Source organism: Grampus griseus, assembly GCF_964374135.1.
Source record: "Grampus griseus genome assembly, chromosome: 19".
Classification (NCBI taxonomy): Eukaryota; Metazoa; Chordata; class Mammalia; order Artiodactyla; family Delphinidae; genus Grampus; species Grampus griseus.
The window spans coordinates 18080325-18105048 of NC_139013.1; the positions used below are offsets into that span (position 1 = coordinate 18080325).

A 24724-nucleotide genomic window follows, 5' to 3' on the forward strand; every position below is an offset into this window, starting at 1 on the left:
CCTTTAATGTATATATATTTTTTGTCACCGGTTTTGTTTTTTTTTTTTAATTTTATTTCTTTTCGGCTGCGTCGGGTCTTCGTTGCTATGCGCGGGCTCTCTAGTTGTGGAGAGCGGGGGCTACTGTTCGTGGCCGAGCATGGGCTCTAGGTGCCTGGGCTTCAGTAGTTGCAGCATTTGGGCTCAGTAGCTGTGGCTTGAGGGCTCTAGGGTGTGCGGGCTTCAGTAGTTGTGGTGAGCGGGCTCAGTAGTTGTGGCTCGCGGGCTCTAGAGCGCAGGCTCAGTAGTTGTGGTGCACAGGCTTAGTTGCTCCACGGCATGTGGGATCTTCCCAGACCAGGGCTCGAACCCATGTCCCCTGCATTGGCAGGAGGATTTTTAACCACTGTGCCACCAGGGAAGTCCCTTTTTTTTTTTTGGACTATTGAATGCCTGGTTATTTTTGAGTGGAGATTTCATTTTCATACATTCCTTTTAGAATGTAGGTGAATCAGTTTCTTCGATAGGTAGTAAGAAGGGAAACTTAGCTCGCTAGGCGCCATGATTTCATTCCCTTCCTCTCCCTGGGAGGAACTGACTGACTATAGCTCACTGAGTTTTATTTGGCTATATGAACCTGATCTTAACTGCAGAATCCAATGCAGTAAACCCTTACAATATGCTCACTCTGAGTGTCCATTGGGAATTTGAAGATGAGAAAGAAATAGTCCCTGCCCTCAGGAAATTCACAGCACAGTGAGAAGCCTAGAAACTTACATAATTCAGGATGACAAGTACTGTGTTAACTGTACGGACATGGTCTTATGAAAGTAAAGAACATCAAAAAGAGATGTCTGCCTTAAGAAAGCCAGACTCAGGAGAACTCTTTGCCTTCATAGAGTATCTCATCAGGGGTCATTTGGTTATTAGAAACAGACACACAAACTAGCTCAAGTCAAAGAACTCATTTATTGGAAAGGTAACAGGGGTACTTCATGGAACCCAAGAACAATGCATGAGGCCAGCCTCAGGGGGACTACAAGTAGGCACTTGTCGTCCACAACCTAGTATTTCTCCCCCTGCTTCACTGGGTGGTCACACAGCCTCTTATGGCCACTTTCTGTGCCTGCTTCACTTTGTGGAGGCTGGCTTTGTCTGCTTTGGCATGCACATAGCTGCTCCAGCCCTATGATTTCACAATTCAAATTGCCAGTGGAGGCTGAGTCGCGTCCTGAAGTCATATTTCCAGTCACACTTAGGGAAGATAACCGACTTAGGGTAAGACAGCTGTGGTAAGGGATCATGAATGTGGTCTCCTGCCTGTTAAAGAGGCTGAGGGGCCAAACTCTCTGAGAAGCAGATGCGGCAATGCAGGTGACACAGCTGCTACAGATGGGCAGACCATAGGTTTTGCAGACATCTCTCTACATGGCCAGTTATCATAGTTGTGGCACTGGAAACAAATGTTACTTACTGTTTTCATAGCTTCCATGGGAAAAAAATGTCAAAAGAAATCTGTGGGTGGAAAAAAGTTACATACATGATATCTGCGACAATTTTAGCTGAGATTAATAGTGCTTATAATGGGTTCCATGAAGGATGGCATTACCGATAAGACGATACAAGCAAAGTACCCAGCAAGCACCGTGCCAGACCTACAATAGGAACTTGAAAATGTGTTCTTCTCTTGTACTGGGCATGCATTCTCAGCATCTTCCTTCCCAATAATACTCTGGTTTTCCTAGCTATGTGATTTACATGCAGTTTGTCTCACATTCAACTCCAGAGGGAGAAACTGACTATCCTCAATTGTCAACATAACCCATCCCCATGGTCTCCGCGACTGGTTCTAAGATGGACACATGAACCAGAAAAATTCCATTCTTTGACCTTTGAGCTATCTCGGAAGTATACTGTCTCCCCTCTGAACCTGAACTGTGCCAGCATATAGATCTTGAGAGCAACTGACAGCTAGTCTAGAAGCAGGAAGAGGTCTATGAGGATGGAGATAATATGTTAATATTATGTGTTATATATATATATGTTATATGTTATATTATATATATATTATATAATATGTTATATTATATATAATATATATATTATATAATATGTTAATACTAATTGACGGAGAGCAGCAAAGTGGACAGAGAGGCGCACTTCCTGGACACAGCATTGATTAAGCATCTCAAACTTAACACGGCCACTTCATAACTCTTTATTCTTGCTCCTTCCCCAGTATGTCAGGTCAGGATAGGTGAGACTGAGGTGCAATAACAAACAACCCTAAATCAAGGTGACTTAAAACAACAAATGTTTATTTCTTACCCTACATGTTGAATGCAAGTTGGTAGGAAGCTTTGTTCCACATCATCCTTCCTCAGGACCCAGGCTGCTGCAGCCACCAACTGCGAGAGAGTTCTTGAGGATTTTGCACTGGCAGGTAAATGCTCTGACACAGAAGTGACACATCTCATTGGCCAGAACTAGTCAGGGGACTGCATCCAACCGAAAGGGAGGCAGGGGGAGGGGAGAACCAGAGATAATTTGTTGAACACCAATAATGACTATCATGCCAATCTTTTCCATCTCAAGAAAAGGCACTACCATCATATACCCAGTTACCCAAGTCAAAAAAAAAATCTAGGTGTTACCCTTGATTTTACCCTTATTCCCAGTGTATAATCCATCAGCACCTCCTATTAACCCCACTTCTCTTCCTTCTCCATCACTACCATTCTGTTCCCCAAACGATAACCATTTTTTTGGGGGTGGTGGTACGTGGGCCTCTCACTGTTGTGGCCTCTCCTGTTGCGGAGCACAGGCTCCGGACGCGCAGGCTCAGCGGCCATGGCTAATGGGCCCAGCTGCTCCGCGGCACGTGGGATCTTCCTGGACCGGGGCACGAACCCGTGTTCCCTGCATCGGCAGGCGGACTCTCAACCACTGTGCCACCAGGGAAGCCCAAACCATAACCTTTTAATTGGACTACTGAAATACCCTTATACTGGTCATCCTGCTTCCAATCTTACCCTCTGCCCACCCAAGTCTAATTTCCACACGGCATCTGTGGTAGGCTGAGTAATGCCCCCTGCCCTCAATTTCCACTTCCTAATCTCCAGAACCTGTGAATATGTCATGTTACTTGGCAAAACGGTCTTTGCAGATGTGTTGAAGGTTATAAACCTTGAGACAGGGAGATTATCCTCTATTTTCTGGTGGGTCCAATCTAATGCCATTAGCCCTTAAAAGTGGAGAACTTTCCCAGCTGAAATCAGAAACATGCAGCAGACAGGAGGTAGAAGCGATGCAGCAGCGTGGGGCTCCGACACCTCCTTGCTGGTCCTGAGGTGTAGGGGGCTATAGCAAGGACCACAGAGAGAGCACTAGGAACTAAGGGTGGTCCCCAGCTGAGAGCCAGCAAAGGAACGAGAACCTTAGTTCTACATGTGCACGGAAGTGAATTCTGCCAACAATCAGAATGAGGCTGGAAGTGCACTCATCCCTAGAACCCTCAGAAGGGAACCTCGATTTCAACCTTGTGAGACTTTGAGCAGAGGAAATAGCTGAGCCATGCAGACTTCTGACTACAAAACTAAGAGAAAACATAACTGTAACGTTTTAAGCATATCTTTTTTTAAAAAAATTATTTATTTATTTATGGCTTCTTCGGGTCTTCGTTGCTGCACGTGGGCTTCCTCTAGTTGCGGCGAGCAGGGGCTACTCTTCACTGGTGTGAGGTCTTCTCACTGCGGTGGCTTCTCTTGCTGTGGAGCATGGACTCTAGGCACATGGGCTTCAGTAGTTGTGGCTCGCGGGCTCTAGAGTGCAGACTCAGTAGTTGTGGCGCACAGGCTCAGTTGCTCCATGGCACGTGGAATCTTTCCTGACCAGGGCTCGAACCCGTGTCCCCTGCATGGGCAGGCAGATTCTTAACCACCGCGCCACCAGGGAATTCCCTTAAGCATATCTTGGTAATTTGATCATGGCAGCAACAGAAAATGAATATAGCATCCGTGGATACTTTTTTTTGAAACAAAAATTAGATAACGTCACTACTCTGCTCAATCCTCCAATGTTTTCCCATCACATTTGGAGTAAAATTCATCCTCTTTACTGTGGCATATGTGGTCTGATGTCTGCATACTTCTACCACTCTCTCCTTTCCCCATGTTCTCATTTCTGACCCTTAGTCGCACCAGGCTCCTCCCACCTACTTGCCTCCTTCTAGTCAGTCAAATCCTAAATGCCATCTCCTCAAAGAAGCCTTTCTGAGCACTTAAAACCAAGTAACCCCCTAATTACATTCTATCACAACATCTTATTTTAATTCTCTTCAAACATTTGGCATTTTCTTATATTTTTTATCAATTGTGTGTATCCTCCACTAAAATATAAGTTCAGTGAAACCATGGACCTTGTCTGTCTTGTACACTAATGTGTTCCCAGTGCCTATGGGTATCAATAAATATTAATTGAGTCCATTTAATCACTGAGACATTAGATTAAGTCTTACCTAAAGGCCTGATGTGCTAATAAATTCTTTTTATGGTTTGAGCCAGAGTTAGGTTTTCTGTTAACTCTCAACATGAAACTTCCTAACTTTGTTTTCCCTTAGAGGAGTTTTTATAGCACTGTCTAAAGCATATCATCATAACCATTTTCACTCAGTACAACAGGATATTTTTATTCATGTTTATATCATAGGACCTTCCCTATCCTCAGGCCTCACCCTGTCACAGAGTAGGTGCTAAGTTCTCATGGAAGGAATCACTGAGCTGAATGGTGGCACAGGGAAGGTTGTGTTCATAATGTTCATAACCACCAAGCTCTTACAGAGATTCAGATTTTCTATTAAACAAACGAAAACGCTGCCCACAAAGACAGAGCAGAATAGCTGTACAGTAGATCCCCTAACAATGGTTTTGTCCATTTGTACGATACCGTTAATTAGCAACAATCCCCAAACAGTTTCCTGGTCAGAGAGAGAATCTAGCATGAGATCAGGCATTGTAAAAACAAAAAAACAAACAAAAAAAACCCAGCATTAACAGCAGTGAATTCTGAATGAGCACAAGTTATGTAAATAATCTTAATAGCAATGATAAGAGATAATTGTTCACAGGTGTCATTTCCTGGGGGAAGGGGGATGCACCTTTTCTTGCAAGAGAAAATGCTAATAGTTTCATTAAATTTATGAGCCTTAATTAGCACACTGCTGTTCTAATTACTGTGCTAATCCTGAAATCACATTCCTTCACTCCCCTCCCTCTCTTAAGTAGATTCATACACAATCAGGCACTTCTGCTTTCTTTATGAATATGTGCTTTTTGGCAGGGCTTTGACATTTATCTTCAATAATGATGATGTTGCTTCCAAAAACATGCAGGCCATCAGCTTCTCAGTCTTTTTCTATGGCTCTTTTTTCCTCTCTTCTATACACATACACACCCAGACACAGACACAAACACACCTCTCTTTGTGATGTAAATATGTAACTCAGAAATTACTAAGAAGCTGATTTCCTTACAAGCTGTTCTTGTTAGCCTCCTTCTGAGTCCCTAAAGGTTTTTGTTTGTTTTATTTTGTTTTGTTTTTTAAAGATATTTTCTATAGCAACATAAGAATATCTCACATAAAATTACCAAGGGCTCTTTAACATCTGTCTTTATTATCTAATTTTTTTTTTTTTTCTTTTGTGGTATGCGGGCCTCTCACTGATGTGGCCTCTCCCGTTGCGGAGCACAGGCTCCGGACGCGCAGGCTCAGTGGCCATGGCTCATGGGCCCAGCCGCTCCGCGGCATGTGGGATCTTCCCGGACCAGGGCACAAACCCGTGTCCCCTGCATTGGCAGGCGGACTCTCAACCACTGCACCACCGGGGAAGCCCTATTATCTAATTTTGATGATGATGATGGTGATACCCTGTAGCTTCCACCTATTGTACTCACCATGTACAAAGTATTAGGCCTAGTGGTTTAAATGTCATGTCATTTAATCCAGTCAATGACCATATAGGTAATTATCAAAACACTATTTTACAAAAAAGGAAACTGAAGCTAATAGTACAGATAGCTTGTCCAAAGTCATACAGCCCCATACTTTTTCTTCTCTTTGTGGGGCTTCAGTTACATTTACAGGATAAAGTGAAATGTTCTAATATATGTCTCATGCTCTTTCATTGTTCATCCTTTTCTCCTTTATGTTTTAGCCTGAATATTTTCTTCTAGCCTATCATCTAGTTGATCAGTTCTCTCTTCAGCTGTGTCTAATTTGCTATTTAACCCTTCACTGAGTACTTAATTTATTACATTTTTCGATTCTAGTATTTCCATTGTGTTCTTTTTTATAGTTTTCAATTCACCTAAAATTTCCATCTTGTCATTTAATTTCTTGAATATAATAAGCAGTTATTTTAAAAGTCTATGCTTTAAACTTCAATATCTAATTAGACTGTGGCTCTGTTTCTATTTCAGTTTCTGTTTCAGTCTTGCTTTTTTATTATTCCTAGTTATTTTTGATTGAGTGCTAGACATTGTATATAAGGAATTGTAGAGATAATTTGAGGCCATGGATAAGGTTATCATCCTTCATAGCAGACTTATATTTGCTTTTGACAGGTAGATAGGATAATAGCCTCTACTCCTAGGAAAAGATAGGATAATAGCCTCTACTCCTAGGAAAAGGTATAGCTTTTCTTGGGTCTCATTATTGGGGGGTTCACCATGGCCTCTTCATGCTGGCTGGACCCCAATTCCAGCATCTCCTCAGCACTATATAACCTCTGAAATCTCTGTTCAGCTCTGTTACTTATTAGATGTTCTCTGCTAAGCTATACATGTGCAGGTTATGAATTGGCCAAGGACCCAAAGGGACTTCTCAGATTTTCTCTTTTGCAATTCCCTCCTCTCTGGTACCCTGCCCTTCCAACTCCTCCCAAATCTCAGCCATCGGTGCATCCTTGAACTCCAATCTCTTTCTTTCAGTAAGACTGTCATTCTCCGCTTGAGCTCCATCTTCCCTGTGCCATGGTTTGGGAAAGACTTTAAGGGGAGAAAGCCAGGGTAAGACTGGGACTCACCTTGTGTGCTTCCCTTCTTTCAAAGATGGTAGTCCTGGATTTCCCTGGTGGCACAGTGGTTAAGAATCCACCTGCCCTGCATAGCACAGGGAGATCAGCTCGGTGCTTTGTGTCCACTTAGAGGGGTGAGATAGGGAAGGTGGGAGGGAGATGTAAGAGGGAGGAGATATGGGGATATATGTATATGTATAGCTGATTCACTTTGTTATAAAGCAGAAACTAACACACCAATGTAAAGCAATTATACTCCAATAAAGATATTAAAAAAAAAAAAAGAATCTGCCTGCCAATGCAGGGGACACAGGTTCGAGCCCTGGTCTGGGAAGATCCTACATGCACAGAGCAACTAAGCCTGTGCACCACAACTACTGAGCCTGTGCTCTAGAGCCCACAAGCCACAACTACTGAAACCCGCGTGCCTAGAGCCCATGCTCCGCAACAATAGTAGCCACCACAATGAGAAGCCTGCGCACCACAACAAAGAGTAGCCCCCACTTGCCACTACTAGAGAAAGGCCACGCGCAGCAACGAAGACCCAACACAGCCAAAAAAAAAAAAAAAAAAAAGATGGTAGTCCTGTCAGTTGCTGCCAAATACTCTGTATTGGCCAGGCTGTAGTTTTCTTTTTAACCTATCTATCTGTGGATTATGTCTTCTTTTGCTCTTTTTCTTAATCAGGTTTACCAGATGTTTTTTTCATTAATCTTTTTAAAAGATGCAGCATTTTTTGGTGGGGAGGGGTTGTTTATTCTACTATTTCCCTAGATAATTGATTTCAGTTCTTACCTTTTAAATTTTAATCTCCCTAGTTTCCTGATTTGTTAATTTCTTTTTTTTTCTAGATGAAAAATCCCAAACTAGCTTATATCAACTCATGGCCAACCTTGTTTCATCTACATGCCTCACAAAATGACTTTGATATGAACCCTATACATATATACTTCCACCTGTAAATATTTCAGTATATATTCTAAAAGATAAAGACCTAAGAAAATAACAATGTCTGTATCACACCTAAAATTTATAATTCTTTAATATCATCATTGTTCAAAAGGTTCTTCTACAGTGGAGTTGGGGGACAAGACAGAGCCAAGTTCAAACTGCCATCTTCCCAGAATCCTCCCTGCTATAAAGGCATGGCTTTCAAACTGACTATAAACTCACAGTAAGAAATACATTTGACATTGCACCCCAGAGCACAAATAACGACATGTATAACTGAAACAAATATCTCACAAAACAACTTATATTTACCGTATTGGCTGTCCACTCTCTCCCTTCCCTTAACCTCTCTCTCCCCCTCCTCCCTCTTTCCTCTCTCTCTCTCTCTCTCTCAACCACTAAATGTTGGTTGCAACCCACTAAGTTGATTTCACATTATAGTTCTGTTATCTGCGCTTCGAAGAACAATCCTACGAAGCAAATGTCTAAATATCAAATTAACTGAAAAGGGGAACTTCCCTGGAGGTCCAGTGGTTAAGACTCTTGTGCTTCCATGGCAGGGGGCATGGGTTTGATCCCTGGTTGGGGAACTAAGATCCTATGTGCTGCGTGGTGTGCCGTGGCAAAAAAAAAAGAAAAAAAAATTAACTGAAAAGGTTTGAGATGAGGGGCAGAGAACTAGCATTTCATCTGCCACGTGCCTGTGTCACATGTCAAACCATTACACATTCAGTTCATTCATAACCTGAATCTCTCGCTTATCTAAATTGTTTGTAATTCTTAATTTGCCAGACCATTCTAGCAACATGTACTTAATAGCTTTAGTGTAAGTACACTGAATTGTATACTTTAAAGAGTCAGTACCGAATATTCGAGATCCCACTGCCGTTTTCTTCTATTTGGAAGTATATCCGTCTCCCTGACCATTTCTGCTTGGAATTTCAATATCTGCTTTGAACAACCTAACATCAAGCATATTTGTTATCTCTACACTCTTACCAAAAATGTGAACCACCACCCATTTTCCTGAGTTACTAAAGATTGAGAGTTTCATCAAGAAGTAGAAACAATTCCAAAGGTCAAAACAACAGCATTTCTCTCTTTGAGGATAAATTCAGCTGACAGCAGCCTTCTCTTTACAAGTCCTAACTATAAGCTTGAGGTTCAAGTAAAGCAAATAAGCAGCTATCAAACCAAATTTTGTGAAAAAAAGAAACCCCTTCAACATTAGCAAGTACAAGTAAGACCCCATCACATCCATCTTTTAGTGATTATACTCTATTTAGCACATATCTAATACACTTCAATAAGCCAGTTCCTTGGTTTTTGACCTTCAAAGAAATGAAAGACACTCATCCTGTGTAACTTAGCTTTATTTAGTACACAATCTTCATACAATTCAGTACAACAAATTATAAAAGCTCTTTGTAAGATTCTACCCCTAGGATATTAAGTACAGAAAATCAATTGCCACAAGAAAGTAAGCCACTCTCTCAGTTTAAAAGTTTTTTTCCATGAACAGACAAGCACTCTCTTCTATGCCAAAAGGTTGCCATATATAAACCATTTCGGAGCATATTGGCCAAGATATATGATCTGAGAACATTTTGTCCTTCTATTAATAATTCCAACGTTTAAATGAAAATTTAAAAATGGACTATTTCTAGTTAATTCAGGTACGTTTTGGCCAAAGATGAGCTACAATTGTTACAAGGTTCATGTGCAATCAGAATAAACCTTTTTACTTAATTGTAAAGATGCAGACCAGATGAAATATCTACATATGTCCTTGCCAACACCAGCACCAACCCAACACACACACACACACACACACACACACACACATTTATTTAGTTGATCTCACAAAGGTCAAGAAAATCACCTTTAAGTGGACAACAAATGGCCTAGATAACACCTAATTATGCTCCTGGCTAATATATCTGAAATGAATTCCTACTTTTTAAGTCTGTAATAAGGTGACTGGAACCTTTCAACTCTAGTAGAAGTAGATTAGCCACTGTGATCAGTATCAGTAGTTGGTCATTTAATGAAGTTAAAGTTGGTTAAAGTAGGGAATCATAACCTCAAATGTATAATTGTACATTCATTTGCTCATCTTCTGATGTAAAGCCGAGGCCTTTCCTTTGCATAAGGGTCCAATGATTACAGTTTTATTTTTGCATAAATCATACCAATAATATGATTTGGGTACTTTTTATTTATTTATTTATTTTTTGCAGTACACGGGCCTCTCACTGCCGTGGCCTCTCCCATCGCGGAGCACAGGCTCCGGACACGCAGGCTCAGCGGCCATGGCTCACGGGCCAGCCGCTCCGCGGCATGTACGATGTTCCCGGACCAGGGCACGAACCCGTGTCCCCTGCATCGGTAGGTGGACTCTCAACCACTGTGCCACCAGGGAAGCCCTGATTTGGGTACTTTTTAATACCTTCTGATCAGTCTAGATCTTTTTTAAGGTGAAATGAGGACTAAAATAAATAAATCTGTGAAGCAATCTAAGCTCAGAAATTTTCTTGAATTTTAAGTTATCCCAATATTTTATAATTTTCCCAACCACAATTAATTTAAAAGTAATTTTTATTAGTGGCAACCGTTATCAAATCTTACCAAAGCATTCAAGCTAATTTTTGCAGAAATAACCCTTCCATTTTAGAGCGAAATTTCCTGGGTTTATGTTGAATCGTGTATTTACAGCGGGAAGTAGAGCATGCAGACAAGGTTGGCGCAGGCAGAGAACTCAAAGGAGAGAGCAGAGGCCTGAGAATGCCAGGGAGCAGCCCCCACTGGTGCTGGGCCGAAGTCAGCTTACAAGAGGGATGGAGACTGTGAAGGGACCCGGTGAGTCACGTAAGTAAAGGTTAATTAAGAGCACTTACTGTACTTAGAGGTTCTTTTGAATGCTAACTCTGAAGCAAAATCAAGTGGTCTTTCTACCTATAAAATACAGCCGTAATTTGAGGATATTACCAAACATTAGCACAGCCACTGAGATCGTGTGGCAGGGAGCTTAGAGAGCCAGGGTCAGCCGCTTTTCCTCTCTTTCCTCCCATGTACTCCAATGAGAAGGTCATAAAAGAGAAGACTGAGGAGCACTAAAAATATTTCACATGATTCATTAAGAGATTTGGTCATCAGGAAATAAAAATGTCAACTATACATGGTCACAGTGTTCTGGAAAGAGTGTATGTATGGATTCTGTCTTGCAAGAATTTTTGGCACTTTATATTTTTCACTAAAGACTGAACACTAAGTGTTTTGGCAACAAATGGCACCTAAACTGTGAAAAAAGGATTACTGTATGTGATCAATGTGGTGATGATAAGCATAAAAATTTAAGTACATGTTTCTTGTATACTGAAACTCCAAATACCCAAATGCATAGATTAATAATACAGGAATATTTAAAATAAATTGAAATATTTCTGAGAAGGTAATAGAGGGTTTTAAAAACGTAACTAGATAGTCGAACACGCTGTACCTTACATGTGCTTGGTTTCAATTAGAGTAAGGCACTCACTGAAGGATGGACTGACCCATGCTGTCAGCTGCAACAGGCATGCATCATTACTGGCTTAATTAAAGTTTCAGTACTGATTAAAATGTTTTATTATTGTATTATCCTAAACTGCAGTGGTCTCCAACCTTATTAAGGGATACAAGAAAGATATAATTCAGGAGTTTCAGTTGCATAATTTAATAACCCAGCTACTGTCAATTTTTTATTTAAATAAGTTTTGATAAAAGCCAAGTATCCTTCCTTGAACCCAACATGATAGTGTAAAATTTCTTTTTGAATACTGCTTAAGTAGTAGCTGAAGAGAAAATCATTTGAACATGTGATATATCCGTCTTCATGTCTACAGTGATTTGCAAGGAGAAATATTTAAATCATTTCCAACTGGCATGAGAGGTGAAAGTTAATTTCATTAGCTATCTTGATTTAATTAAATACACAATATGCTTTTATCAGTAACTTTTACATGTCCCTATCATTAGAAATTAATTACAAAAGCAATTATCAAAAAATTTTTGAGCAGGTACAAGGTACACATAATCCTCTTCGTTGTTTACAAATAAGCATGACTTAGAGGCACTTGGTTACCTTTGAGTAAGAAAAAGAACCACCTATCAAGGGCCCTCACAGTAAGATTGGAGACCACAAATCAAACTTGGTATGAAAATGCTCTCTGCCAAAAATATCATAGTAGTGAGTTAGTTAAGATACAACATTTTAAAAATAGTAAGACTTTGCAAGGTTCTAGGCTGTAAAAAATACAAAGGCTAAAAACAAAGAGTTTACAAAATTTTGCAAACCCAGTAAATCTGAATGAGTAAGAAATGAAGAAGAATTTTCTTACTTGCAGGATAGATTAAATAGTATCAACAGGTTTTAAAATAGTAACACTATACAGTAACAAATTCTACTCAGCTACATAACATTTCTGCTGCTTTAAGGACTTACAATATGGAACTTGTAACACTTTTCTGTGCCCAGCATTGAAACATTCATGCACATGCCCGTGTACACACACACACACACTGACACGTACTACTGAAGTGCTACACATTACATTTCAGATGGAGCACAACAAAAAATTTTAGATACATATGAAGACTTAACATGATTTTTAAAAAAATATTCAAAGCATGACAAATTAAAAACATTATAAAATTTTTAGGTGAAACAGGACAATAGAGAGCTTTTTAAAAAGCCACCAGTTGGTCTTCACTAGTGAAAAAATATTAAATAATTTAATTATGTATCCCCTCAATTCAATTCAACTATAGCTGTTGTAAGTCAATTAAAAATTAGAAGTATTTCAAATCTTGAAACAGGCTCTAGATTTCCAACATGATATGCAGCTGTTCAGGCTACCTATGGAACACTTAACTGTTCTCCCCAACAACAAAATTCTAGATCACTTTTAGAAAGTTGAAAACATTTAGGCTAAAGAACATTAATGAAACAAGACAAAGACTGAAGCATGTATAAGATACTTTCAAAGATGGTAACGCTTGTGTAAACATTTGTAGACTTAATCATATCACAGCTTTAAGGTACCGGTTACCTAATTACATTTGAAACATTATCTATTGAGTTTCATTATGATGGAGTTTCACATATCAAAAATAGAGATTAAATAGAAAGCTCTGTTACTTGTTTCTGGATAGCTTGTAAACGTGGAATGTTTTGTTCTGAAACACTCTAGTGAAGTATGCCGTGTAGGGGGGCAGGTTTCTTTTTATCTCTTCGCAAAAGCGAGGGTGGCCTGCAAGTTTCAAATCTGGATCATTCTTTCCTGGGCCATCCATCATCTAAAGCCAAAACAAAACCAATACAATCTGGAAAAAAATCGTATTTACAAAAGACAAACAGAAGTGGGAATAGGGATTGGGTTTCTTTAAGAATGACATGCTAGTGAACTTAAACTGAACGAATGTCAATGGCTGCCTGGAGACCATCTGGTCCATCCCTTTCCCCTTTGGAAGTGTGACCCGAGGCTGAAGAGCAGAGTTCGGTGTCAAACAATGTTCACCTTTAATGGCAAAGCTAGAAGCAGAACTTGGATCTCCTTGTCCTGAAGAACATACTACACCATTCCCTCTCAAAAAATGAAACACAGAGAAGAATTACTATGACCAGAGAAAGTTCTGTAACTCATCAGATGGCTTAGTTAGAAAAAGTTACACACAAAGCAAAATTTAAATGTATTTGGTCTGCACCTCCTCTGAATTCAAGATAGTTATGGACAGTTATTTTTCCTTGAGCAAAAATCAAATCTCATTTTCTTTGCCTCAGCTTTATTGAAGCATAATTGACATATAAAATTGTATATATTTAAGGTATACAATCTGATGATTTGATATACATATACATGGTGAAATGATTACTACAATCAAGTTAACCGATAACATTCATGTTGGTCAAAGGGTATAAACTTGCCGTTATGAAATGAGTAAGTCTCTGGTGACCTAATGTATGGCATGGTGACTAGGGTTAATAATACTGTACTCTGCACTTGAAATGTGCTAAGAGAGTAGATCTTACGTGTTCTGAATCTCAAATTCTGTACAGTCAAGGTTTTATTTATTTTTTTCAGATGTAGGCTAGGTTTATCACTTTTTCCCCCCACTCATTTTAGAAATATCTATCCGCTTTTATACCAATAATTACAGCACACACCACCTCTAAAGGGTGAAAATCTTATGTTTTCTCTACCTGAGACCTGGCATATCTCCGAAAACATTTTCCTCAGAAAGAAGAAAAGAGAAGTAGCTTGTTTTCCTGCTCAGGAGTGTAAGCTTGGCCATAGAAAGCCATCTTTGTGGAAGTGTGCCAGTGGACGAAAAGGGACACCTAGCGAGAGAGCAGGGAGAGGAGTGAGATTCTACCACACAGGCTGTGGGGTGCTGGGTTGGCGCACCGCCCTCATGGACATTCGTATCGGCCAAAATGATGCTTTGGAGCAGCGGTTTTAAAGGTTGAGGTTTTTTCACTTTAGTAGCAAAACCTTAAAAAATAAATTCTATGCAAAGCCTCGTGACACAGACCAGCTGAAGACAGAGTTGCTCTGTTTGGTGTGACAGTGGGGACAAGAGCTCCCCTCCCATCTCTCCCGCCCCTCCAGCCCCCGTGGCAAGTTACTAACGTGCCAAGGTAGGGGTTCTGCAGAACGCAACGGAGGTGAATGCTTGATCCATTGTGCAATTCTACAAGGTATAAAGGTAGTTACACTCCTTAGGGCTCACACTGGATCCTCTCCTCCCCAGGGGACGCCCCACACGGGGCGGAAGGCATGCTTACATGTCCGTTGGCGATGTCCAGCAGGTCCCGCAGCCGGCAGCCCCGGCGGTGCCTGCGCTCATAGCAGATGCTGTCTTCCAGGATCACGTAGTCGGTGCCAAAGGACCTTAGCAGGGCGTGCACTTCCTCTGGGGCTCTCTTTGCATATATCTGATAGACCTTCAAAACAAGATAAAAATGGAATAGGGCAAAATACCACTTAACTGCTGGGAAGTTCGTCAAGGACTATCTATTGCTGCAACCTCCCACAGGGGTTGAGTCTAATCGCAGACACCCTGCTCCCCTCACCTCTTCCTGTGCAGGTTGCTCATTCACCTGTAGTCCTGGAGTGTATGTGAGAAATTTCCAAAAAAAAAAAGTTGTTGGGATGGGGGAGAGTGAGTCATGCTGAATACATTTGGATTTAGACACCAAAGATTTAGGATGTATTGAGTTATGAATATATTCATCAGTAGATGCCAATTCTAAGAACGCTTCACCAAGGTAAATAATGCGATTAAGTAAATAAAACACAGTCTCTACCTTTAAAAAGGGGACCTTTAGACTAAAAGGGTCCATTGGGGGTGGTGGTACAGTCTGGAGGCACAGATACTTGTAAGGAGACCCAGCTTCTGATAGTGGCAGTTGGGGAACAGGACCCCCATAGGGTCCCTGGCCCCAGGCAGGGGCAGCACCCTTGCTCTACTGCTGTCCTGCTGCACTCAGCTTGACCAGGAGACCCTACACTTTATCTTTCTCTCATCCTTCCTGGAGGAAGAGCAACTTGCAGCGCCCAGTGGCAGTTCATCAGGAGGCACGCCTTCCCAGTCACCACCAGCCTCACACACGTTAAGTAAATACACGCAGATGGTGAGTGGCCTATATCCTGGGACTTGGCGCTGGGAAAGGTAGAATGGTGTGTGTGTGTTGGGGGAGGGGTAATGAAGAGAGGAGCTGCTTCCTTTGTTGTCCACTGATGTCTAATGATAGGTCTCTGACTTAAAAGACTGGGTTCTGAGAGCCTAGGTCAGCATGTCTTAACGGATATGCTGAAATGGTGGGGGGTTATCTGCTTCTATTGCTAACACTGTGAGGTCATCCTCTCTACAGTCCAGCACCAGCCTCAGGCTAAGGCATTCCAAGGATCTGAAGGTCATGACTGAAGAAGGGCACTAGGACCTTCAAGGTTATCAGTTTTTAGGACATAAAACTCAGCACCTAGGCAGGGACTGGATCTTGGAGAGGATGGAACACAGGACTCCCTGTGCCTCTGACATGCCTCTATCTGCATCTCTCTCAAGTCAAAGTGGTGGCCACCTCCCAGCTGAACTTTGGGTTCTGGTGATCCAGGTACCCTCCGATCTTCCTCTAGCTAACTCAGGGCCATCTGGAACACTTGGGCTAGTTGAAAAATTCCCATTTTAGCAGGAATCTATGTTAAGACGATTCTCTTAAAAATGGAGTATTTAGTAAAAATCATTTACTTTTAGGCTAGTTAAATCTCACCCCTCAAACAAGACTTTTCAACAAATTTTCAGCCACCAAGATTAAGAAGTGACTGATATAAAACATTAAAAAGTTTGAAACCACTGCTGGCGAGGACTAGGACAGGTACACTTCTGTAGCACTGACTGGAGTGTAAATTGGCAGAATTCGTACAGACCTGGTAATTCTATCTCGATTACAAATGCCCACATCCTGTGACCCAGCAACTTCACTTCTAAGAACCTCATGTGTGGATAGACACCTTGTGCCTGTGCAGAGCGATGCTTATACAGGCGTATCATTTGGAAAATTGCTGTATAATTGCAGAAGACAGGGAAACAACCTAAACGGTCAAATAAAATTTGCCACATCCACGTAACAAAACATTATGCAGCTTTAAAAATGGCAAGGAAGCTGTCGATATGCTGATGTGGAGTGATCTCCAAAATACATGAAATGCCAAAAGAAGCAAGATGTAATTAGTTCTTTTGTAAAAAGGGGGGAAAAGAATATGAATTCATGTATCTATCCACACACACACATTTGTATATACATAAAATTACCGGTAATGTTATTTGCCTCCTGGGAGGGGAAGCAGTAGCTGGAAGACAGGGGTGGGATGGAGACTTTTCACTATGTTCTCTTTTGCACGCTCTGAGCTTTTTTACTGTGTGGCTGTGTTGCCTATTCTCTCCCCCCCCCTCTCTCTGTCTCTCTCCCTCTCTCTCTGTCTCTGTCACACACACACACACACACACACACACACACACACACACACACACACAAAAAAAAGAAACAGCCCATTAAAAAATGTGACCAGTATGTCTCTGCCCCTTTTCCTTCCCCAGTTCAAAGTTCTGAGGACTCTGTCCTCAAACACTCTGCTCTGTACATCTCAAGGTGTTCTCCTCAATTTACTCTTCTACCCGAGAGGAACAGAAGGCCGAAACAGCATGCCTTTAACAGACAGGGCAGGCCAAGGTCTAGACTCTGGAGACGCAAGTCCTGACAGGCACTTCAGCTCTGCCTTCCCCTCATAACCTGCAGGTAGCAGAAGCCCCAGCTTTACCGGACACGAGCCAGCCAGGAGAGGCACTCACCGCTTTGGTTCGCTCTCTCAGGCTGTTGTCCTCGTAGTGTGGGTGGTTGGTTAAGGTCCTTCCCGTGCACAGCTTGACGCCGGCCAGTAACTGCATGCTTCCAGCAAACACAGCCTTCCTCGGAGTTTTAGAGCTAAAAGAAAAAGGTCATGAAGAACCTAGGGGCAAGACAGGAATACAGACGCAGACCTACTAGAGAATGGGCTTGAGGATATGGGGAGGGGGAAGGATAAGCTGGGACAAGGTGAGAGAGTGGCATGGACATATATACACTATCAAATGTAAAATTGACAGCTAGTGGGAAGCAGCCGCATAGCACAGGGAGATCAGCTCGGTGCTTTGTGACCACCTAGAGGGGTGGGATAGGGAGGGTGGGAGGGTGACGCAAGAGGGAGGGGATATGGGGATATATGTATATGTATAGCTGATGCACCTTGTTATACAGCAGAAACTAACACACCATTGTAAAGCAATTATACTCCAATAAAGATGTTTTTTAAAAAAAAGATTTTGGCGTCTAAATTAACCTCACTGCTAAGGCTTCCACGAAGATAGCATCACACACTCAGGATCACCCAGCTATGTTAGGAAGGGCTATGAGTTGGGAAAAACACAGGAGGCTGCTCGAGATTCTGATTTGCACTCAAACTGTTTTATGAAATTTTTCGTGTCTGTTTTTGACAATGATTGGGAAGCTTCTCATTTACTGTTTTGATGGGTTTACTCTTATAATGAATTGTCTTAGGATGTGGGTATCTCCTGAGTCTTCTAGGCTAAAACCCACAACCCTCTCCTGCTCTTGTTCCAAAGAGGCAGATTCTAACACGAGGCCTTAGAAGACTGCCAGTGCTTTTTGTATTAAACTTAACTAAAAGGGCTGCCTAGAGTAAAACAAACTATAAAGCCAGAAACTGCAGTTGCCGTGAATCAATTCCAAGGGTTTTTGGTTAAAACAAGAAAAAAAGATCACAGATATTACTATAAATTATTTTAGAAAAAAAGAATTAGTAAAAACAAAAGAACACGGAAAGAAGATTCTGAACTAGCAGGTATCTTCTTATCTTATACTCAGTATGAAGATGTACAATATTTCTGATGCGGAAGCGGAAGTATTTTATGTATTCCTTTTCTTTAGTCCTGATTATGAAAGACTACATGCATCTTAAGGAACACAGGGTATTCTGGTATTAAATTAAGATCTCACTTTCCAATTATCACCAAGCTGTGATTCTCTGCCTCTCCATGGGATGCGAGGGACAGTGATGGAGGGCCAAGGAAAGACTTCCTGATTTCTGTGAAAGCATCTTTCCTTTTCCCTCGGAAAACAAGAATCTTAGTAGTTCATTTAATTCCCTTCCATTTTTTTTAAAACCTGGGAGCCACCTGCAAATCAACGAGGTGTCGTTTTATTGTGAAGAACATACGGCTGTTCCATGGACTCTGCTCGAAGCACCATCTCCGATACAGGCCCAGTAGTAATACTGCAAGGTATACTCACCCTTCCTGTGTTAACAACATGCTAGGGTGAGTTAAAATGACGGACATAGTTCTTTTGAGAAGGAGTCTAACTGAAATCATTAAAACTCAACATACTTTACAGAAAAAGCCACAGCAGGCCGTTCTCCTCAGTGTTTCTGGACATTATGGCATGAAACTTGCTCTAGTGTTCAAGTTTCTAAGAGAAGCCTCATCATATTCACATATTCCAGGAGGATGTTCTACTTACTCCATTTTAATGCTAAGACTACAGCACGAATGCCACCCAGCAAAGGCCTCTGGATGTCTACAAGCAAGGCATCCTACAGCTCAAGCTGAAACAGTTACAAGTAATTTACTTTTGGAAAATGCAAGATTTTCTAACAATGACACTCTCGTTCACTCAAATTCCAGTAAGCTTTCTTAAGTGATGAAAAAGTGGATAGAATTACAAGGAGCACCCAGGGAATGACACAATCTTCACCCTCCCTTATTCCTGTCAGACCCCAGAATGGATTACAAGAGAAAAACTTTTATGTGAACTTGGCTGTGCTTCATAGGATGTCATCATTCTGACAACCAGACCCAGGAACACAGGCATAAATAGATGTCTGCTCTGTCCCCCTGAACCAGCAATTTATAAGGAGTTCTTGACATGTGTCCCATGTGGTCAGGGAAACAGGAGGGATTAAATGAAAAGAGGTGCACTGAGTTCCTTAGTGAAAGGTTTATATAAAAATTCCATTTTATTCAATGAATACTTACTAAACGCTTAGTCTGTGCCATATATACAATGCTGCCCTCATTTACAGTGGACCGTAATTGCTAAATACAATAAATATGAACAAATAAAATTAAAGAAAATGTGTCACTATTTTTCCAAACCAGTCTTCTTTCCTTCCGTATACTCTTAACTGGCACAAACCATTCTACTGCAATAAGTTATAAAATTAATGCCACAAAGTGGCTGCCTTTGGGTCCTCTGAACCAAAGAGATTTAGAATGCAGGGAGAAGATGAGTCTGGTCTCCATGTCTGGCAAAGCATGAGGTAGAGGGGAGAGCTAACAGAGAGAGAACCATCCTGGTCTGTACAGTCTTACTGCCTAAGAGTGCCAAACTTGTCTCTCTTCACAAACAACAAACCCAGCAGCTGAGCTGATAGTATCCATTCAAATCTTTAGGCTGTCTCAGCATCATCATTTTGAATATATAACAGGATTCAGCATCAGGGAGATGCACAGAGCTGTTTCTAGTTGTGGCAGAGATAGATGACTGGCCTGGTATCTATTCATGGCTAATGACAAAGGTTTCACACACCCCCCCACCCCCCTTCCTGGGCCATCATCACAATACTTTGATGAGTTATACAGTTCACAAAGGTTTAAAATGTCAAAAATCCTAAACTGCTTGCTGGGGAGTTATAAGGTTATTCTTTATTCAGCTAAAAGTTATTACTGAGGGCCTGCTATGTGCAGGGCTGGTGATACCCGGTCTTCAAGAAGCTTACTGGCTAATAGACTCAGCTCTCATTACAGGCAAACACTTCAAAACAAGCCCATAGTTAGTCCACCACATACTGACGACTGCTTTCTGTGGGCCTGCAGCTATGCTGGAAATGGAACACATCAGACACAGTAAATACGGCGTCTCTCCTCTGTAGGCTCTGAGAGCACTTGCTGCTCCCTGCCACCCCAGTGGGTACGGTCCCCAAGGCAACAGCAGCCATCACCAGGTGAGCAAGTCATGTCACATGACTGCTTAGAGGAGTTGAGGAAAAAATGGAACAAAGTTCATTCGATTGTGACAAGTTTTAACGTTTGGCCTCATTAGTAAAGAGTCAGGAAGTTTAAAAGAAACGCAGTCCGTCTCAACTGCCGGTGGCACAATCCTCTGGATTTTTAACAGTCTTTCACTAAAGGTCCTTGGTTTTATTTTAAATAGCAAAATACAAGTACCCTAATGGATTAGATACATTTCTTTGAAAACGACTGACTTCCAAGCATACCAGAGATGATGTTTATTCACTTGATTGTCTAATTTGGTTGTATATGCTAGCCCTATGGTAAATCTGGGATATTTAACTGCTCTCTTGAATATTTAAGTTTATCCATAAAGCAAATGCAAAAAGTAAAACAAGCAAAGTGAAACAAAATGAAAAAAAATCACATTTTCTAGACTTTAAAAACCTAGATTCGCAGTATTTTACATTCTCTGTGGTAAACTCAGTAGGCAAAGGGAGAAGGGATTCTTTGTCTTTAACTTAAAATATGCAGTATGACAGATGTAATGATGGGTATTCTTCCTTCACAGATACTTTTGCTGACACAGTCTGTGGTCTGTGTCTAAAATAGCTAATGTGCTTTTATCCACTGAATGACACTTCTCTATTATAGAAAAACAAAGCAATTTTTACCAATGTTTGAACAAATGATGTATAAAATGAAAGAATAATTTGTTTTTATAGTTCTCTGCCAAGCTCCATAGCAGGCTGCCCAACCTGCAAACCATTTATTCTGTAAGAAATGTCACTAAATAATGACAAGGACTCACAGGTCAAATGGATTTACATTATATAATTTAAATGTCATTCCAGGAAGACCTGATGGCATTTTGAACAAATAATCTCATTTATTTTTGAAGCTCTAAGCTTCAACAAGTTAATTACTGTTGAACTAATGGGGAAACTAAGCATTATAGTATAATGTGTGAACATTTGTTTTATCTACACTTCAAAATTTATAGAATTATGCAAATGCCACAAAATGATTCAGTAAGTATAAAAGAGGCTTACAGGCATTTAAGGTCTGAACTTAACCTACATCATGTTTAAAATATACAGTAATTCTCTCTGCTTTGATTAAATGTGAAGGAAGTTTGGTCCATTTTCTCAGGCCCATTGAGAAAATATTGCACATGCAGGCTTCATCACTGGAAAGAAACTATTTCTAGCGAAAATCTCCTAAAGCCAAGTAGGTAAAATGTCGCACTTCAGAAGTCAAATCTACAGTCTATCTTAATTGCACAATGTCAAAGAAATGTTTCAGGAGCCAAAAATGAAACACTCTAAGGAACGAGGTATGAACTACCAATTGCTGTGACATTTGGCCTTGATGAGGTAAACGTGCTTTCTAATCACACATAAAACCTATAAAAGTACCACCTGGGTTTTGCTGAAAGAGATACCAGAAAGTAAGAAAACAAAAACAAAAAACCAGGTTTTTAATCTTTGTATTCAGGAAACATCATCAGTAAAAAGGGGTTAATGTGAACACACGCATTTAAATCTGCTGGGAAACAGCGCGTGCAGCACCTCAGTATAACGTGGAAGGCAGGCAACCAGCCCGGTGAACACACAGGCCGGGGTTGTGGAAGGCATGCGGATGTCGCCCTACTTCTCATAGGGAAGACTCTGGGGGCCTGACTGCAACAAAAGATCCTTGCTGATTAAAGAGAATTGAATCCCGAAGCATCCACCATGAAGCCCCAGCATCAAGTACACGAGGCAGACTGGGAGATGGCGGTAGCTTCTTCTCAACACTTTACGCAAGAGTTGCCCTGTGCCAAAGTGGAGGGTCATCTGTGTCCCCCTCGAGTTTCTGCAGGTCACTGTTCCTTGTTCTCACTCATCCCGGAGGGCAGGCAGCCATCCTGTGAGGGAAGCTGCGCTCCCACCCCAATAGATGCTGTCACGACCGCCCTGACAAAGGACAGATGTGAGTGTATCACTTTGGTTATTTGAGAACAGAAGCAGACAGGATGGGGAGGAGGTGTTCCTCACTAACAGTGCTGGGTGGGGACCAGAGGTCTGGCTGCTGCCTTTAGACAATTTCAAACAGATTTTTAGATACACTCTGTATCCTTAGCCCACAGCCTTTTCTCTAGCACAGCTCAGACCTACTAATATCACAGACACTGTGTGACTAATCAAGGTAGTGGAGTGAAAGTAGAAGGTCATACTTTATGTTTTAAAAACAGAAGAAATCAGGGCAGGTTAAAAGAATAATAAATGCATGCACTTGTGTTTGGAATTGAAGTCTACAAACCAGAGCTGATTTAAATGTTGATTTAAACAAATACACTTTGTGTCTAACAGACCCTATTTTGGCATACATTCATCATCACTTAAGCTTATTTCACAAACATGCCTAGCAGCTATTTTGCAAAACAATAATTTAGATTTGAAGACTTTGAAGGGAAAACAGTCAAGATTAGATCACAATAGAACCAATTTTTTGGAACAATACAAATCCTTCAGTTGCTGAGAATTTTTAAAAAGTGAAAAGAGTAAGTCTACATACAGGGAGAAGAACTGTTAGTAAAAGGAGAATGTAAGAACAAAGACCACTTCCCCAAATGCAGAGTAAAAGATTATCTTCTTTACACATGGAATAAGCTCTCATCCATAATTTTTCAGAACCAGAAATGTTATTTTAAATAATTTTCTGTGAGCAAAAGCATGAAAATAAAGGCGTTACAAAAAGTATATCCTGTCTGACACAGCCAAAGTCAACTCTGCTAGGATAAAATTTTAATGACACTACAGTTAATTCCTAAAAGGCTGGGGAGTAGAGGTGAGATGTTTTAAAATGCCAATCCAAGTAGCTCCAGAAGATCTGCCACCTTCAGGATTCTACCAGACTGGGTAGCCTACACCATTCCTATCAATGGTGCAATTTGAAAAATAGAAAATATCAGCCTCACCTTCAGATGCACATGTCATAAATTTCCAGTTGACTATAGCTAATGCAAAAGTAATTAGCTTTTCTTTATATGAATAACCCTCTTTTCCCTTACACAATAAATACTGAAGGAATTACTTACTCTATAATTGTCTGCCATGATTTAAAGTTAAATAAATATATAAAGACAAAGCACCACTTCGTACCCTCAGCACTGAAAATATATGAAAAATTATACTCAATGCATCTAGTCAACCCAGTCCAACATTGGGACCAAAGCCACATATATATTTTAGATACAAATCTCTATAAAATCCACGTATTGTACTCAAGAGACCTAAGCTATCAAACATTTACCATCTCTTAATACACAAGCAGTGCTCAACTGTACTGGTTAGTAAACATTAGTCACCAGCAAGTGCCAATATGGCTACTAAAATTCTAAGTGATGGAGACAATACAGCCGATGCTTTCAGAATATGTCACATAAGATTTGCGACACCTGTTTAAGTGTGAATAATTACAATGCTGCTTTTTGGTTATAAAATAGGGAAATACAATATTACAGGGCACAGGAATGCTGCTCTGGGTAAAAAAGTTTATTTTTGCTGGTGAGAGGCAGGTTTCATTAACAAAACTTTGAAAAACACAAGTCTCATTCTGATGCTGAATGCTGAGGCAAAGCAATCGTGCAGGCAAAAATACAAACCAATATAACAGGAAAGCATTATGATGTTCAAGAAAGGAAAAGCTCTAGCTTTTGAATTTTAAATTTTCTCTAGGCCTAATCTTGGGCAATATGATTAGTTAAAATGAAATCTGCACTGAGCTAGTATGACTCTAATTAACTGTAGTTTACAGTATAATTTTTAAGTGATTAACAAGGAAAGAATATTTTATGTGTCAGTATTAATAGAAAATTTGAATGGTATTAAAATGAAAGAAATGATAAAGATAAAATTGGCAGAGAATATAAAACTTTATTTCCATTGCTGTCACTGGTTTGAAATGCATCCTCTGATTCTGTTTCCCTCTCCGTATTGGTACTTTCCCTTCTTCACGGGATTGTGGTTAGAGAGAATATTTTTTGAATGGAAAGAAACTATTTGCAAATATAGAGTTTTAAAGAAAAACTTGAGAATGAATGTATCTTCATAATTAGATTCAGAAAAAAAC

General features: G+C 40.6%; 1 protein-coding gene across 1 annotated transcript in view; it reads right to left on the minus strand.

The window, feature by feature from the left end:
• Nucleotides 1-12795: 12795 nt before the first annotated feature.
• DPY19L3 (dpy-19 like C-mannosyltransferase 3) overlaps nucleotides 12796-24724 on the minus strand; it is a 69204-nt gene continuing 57275 nt past the window's right edge. The window contains exons 16-18 of the mRNA XM_082677207.1: nucleotides 17393-17525; nucleotides 14829-14987; nucleotides 12796-13339 (exon numbers count right to left, since the gene is read on the minus strand). Coding sequence (XP_082533333.1) covers nucleotides 13178-13339; nucleotides 14829-14987; nucleotides 17393-17525 — 454 coding nt within the window. The 3' untranslated portion in view covers nucleotides 12796-13177. The remainder of the gene's footprint in view (nucleotides 13340-14828; nucleotides 14988-17392; nucleotides 17526-24724) is intronic.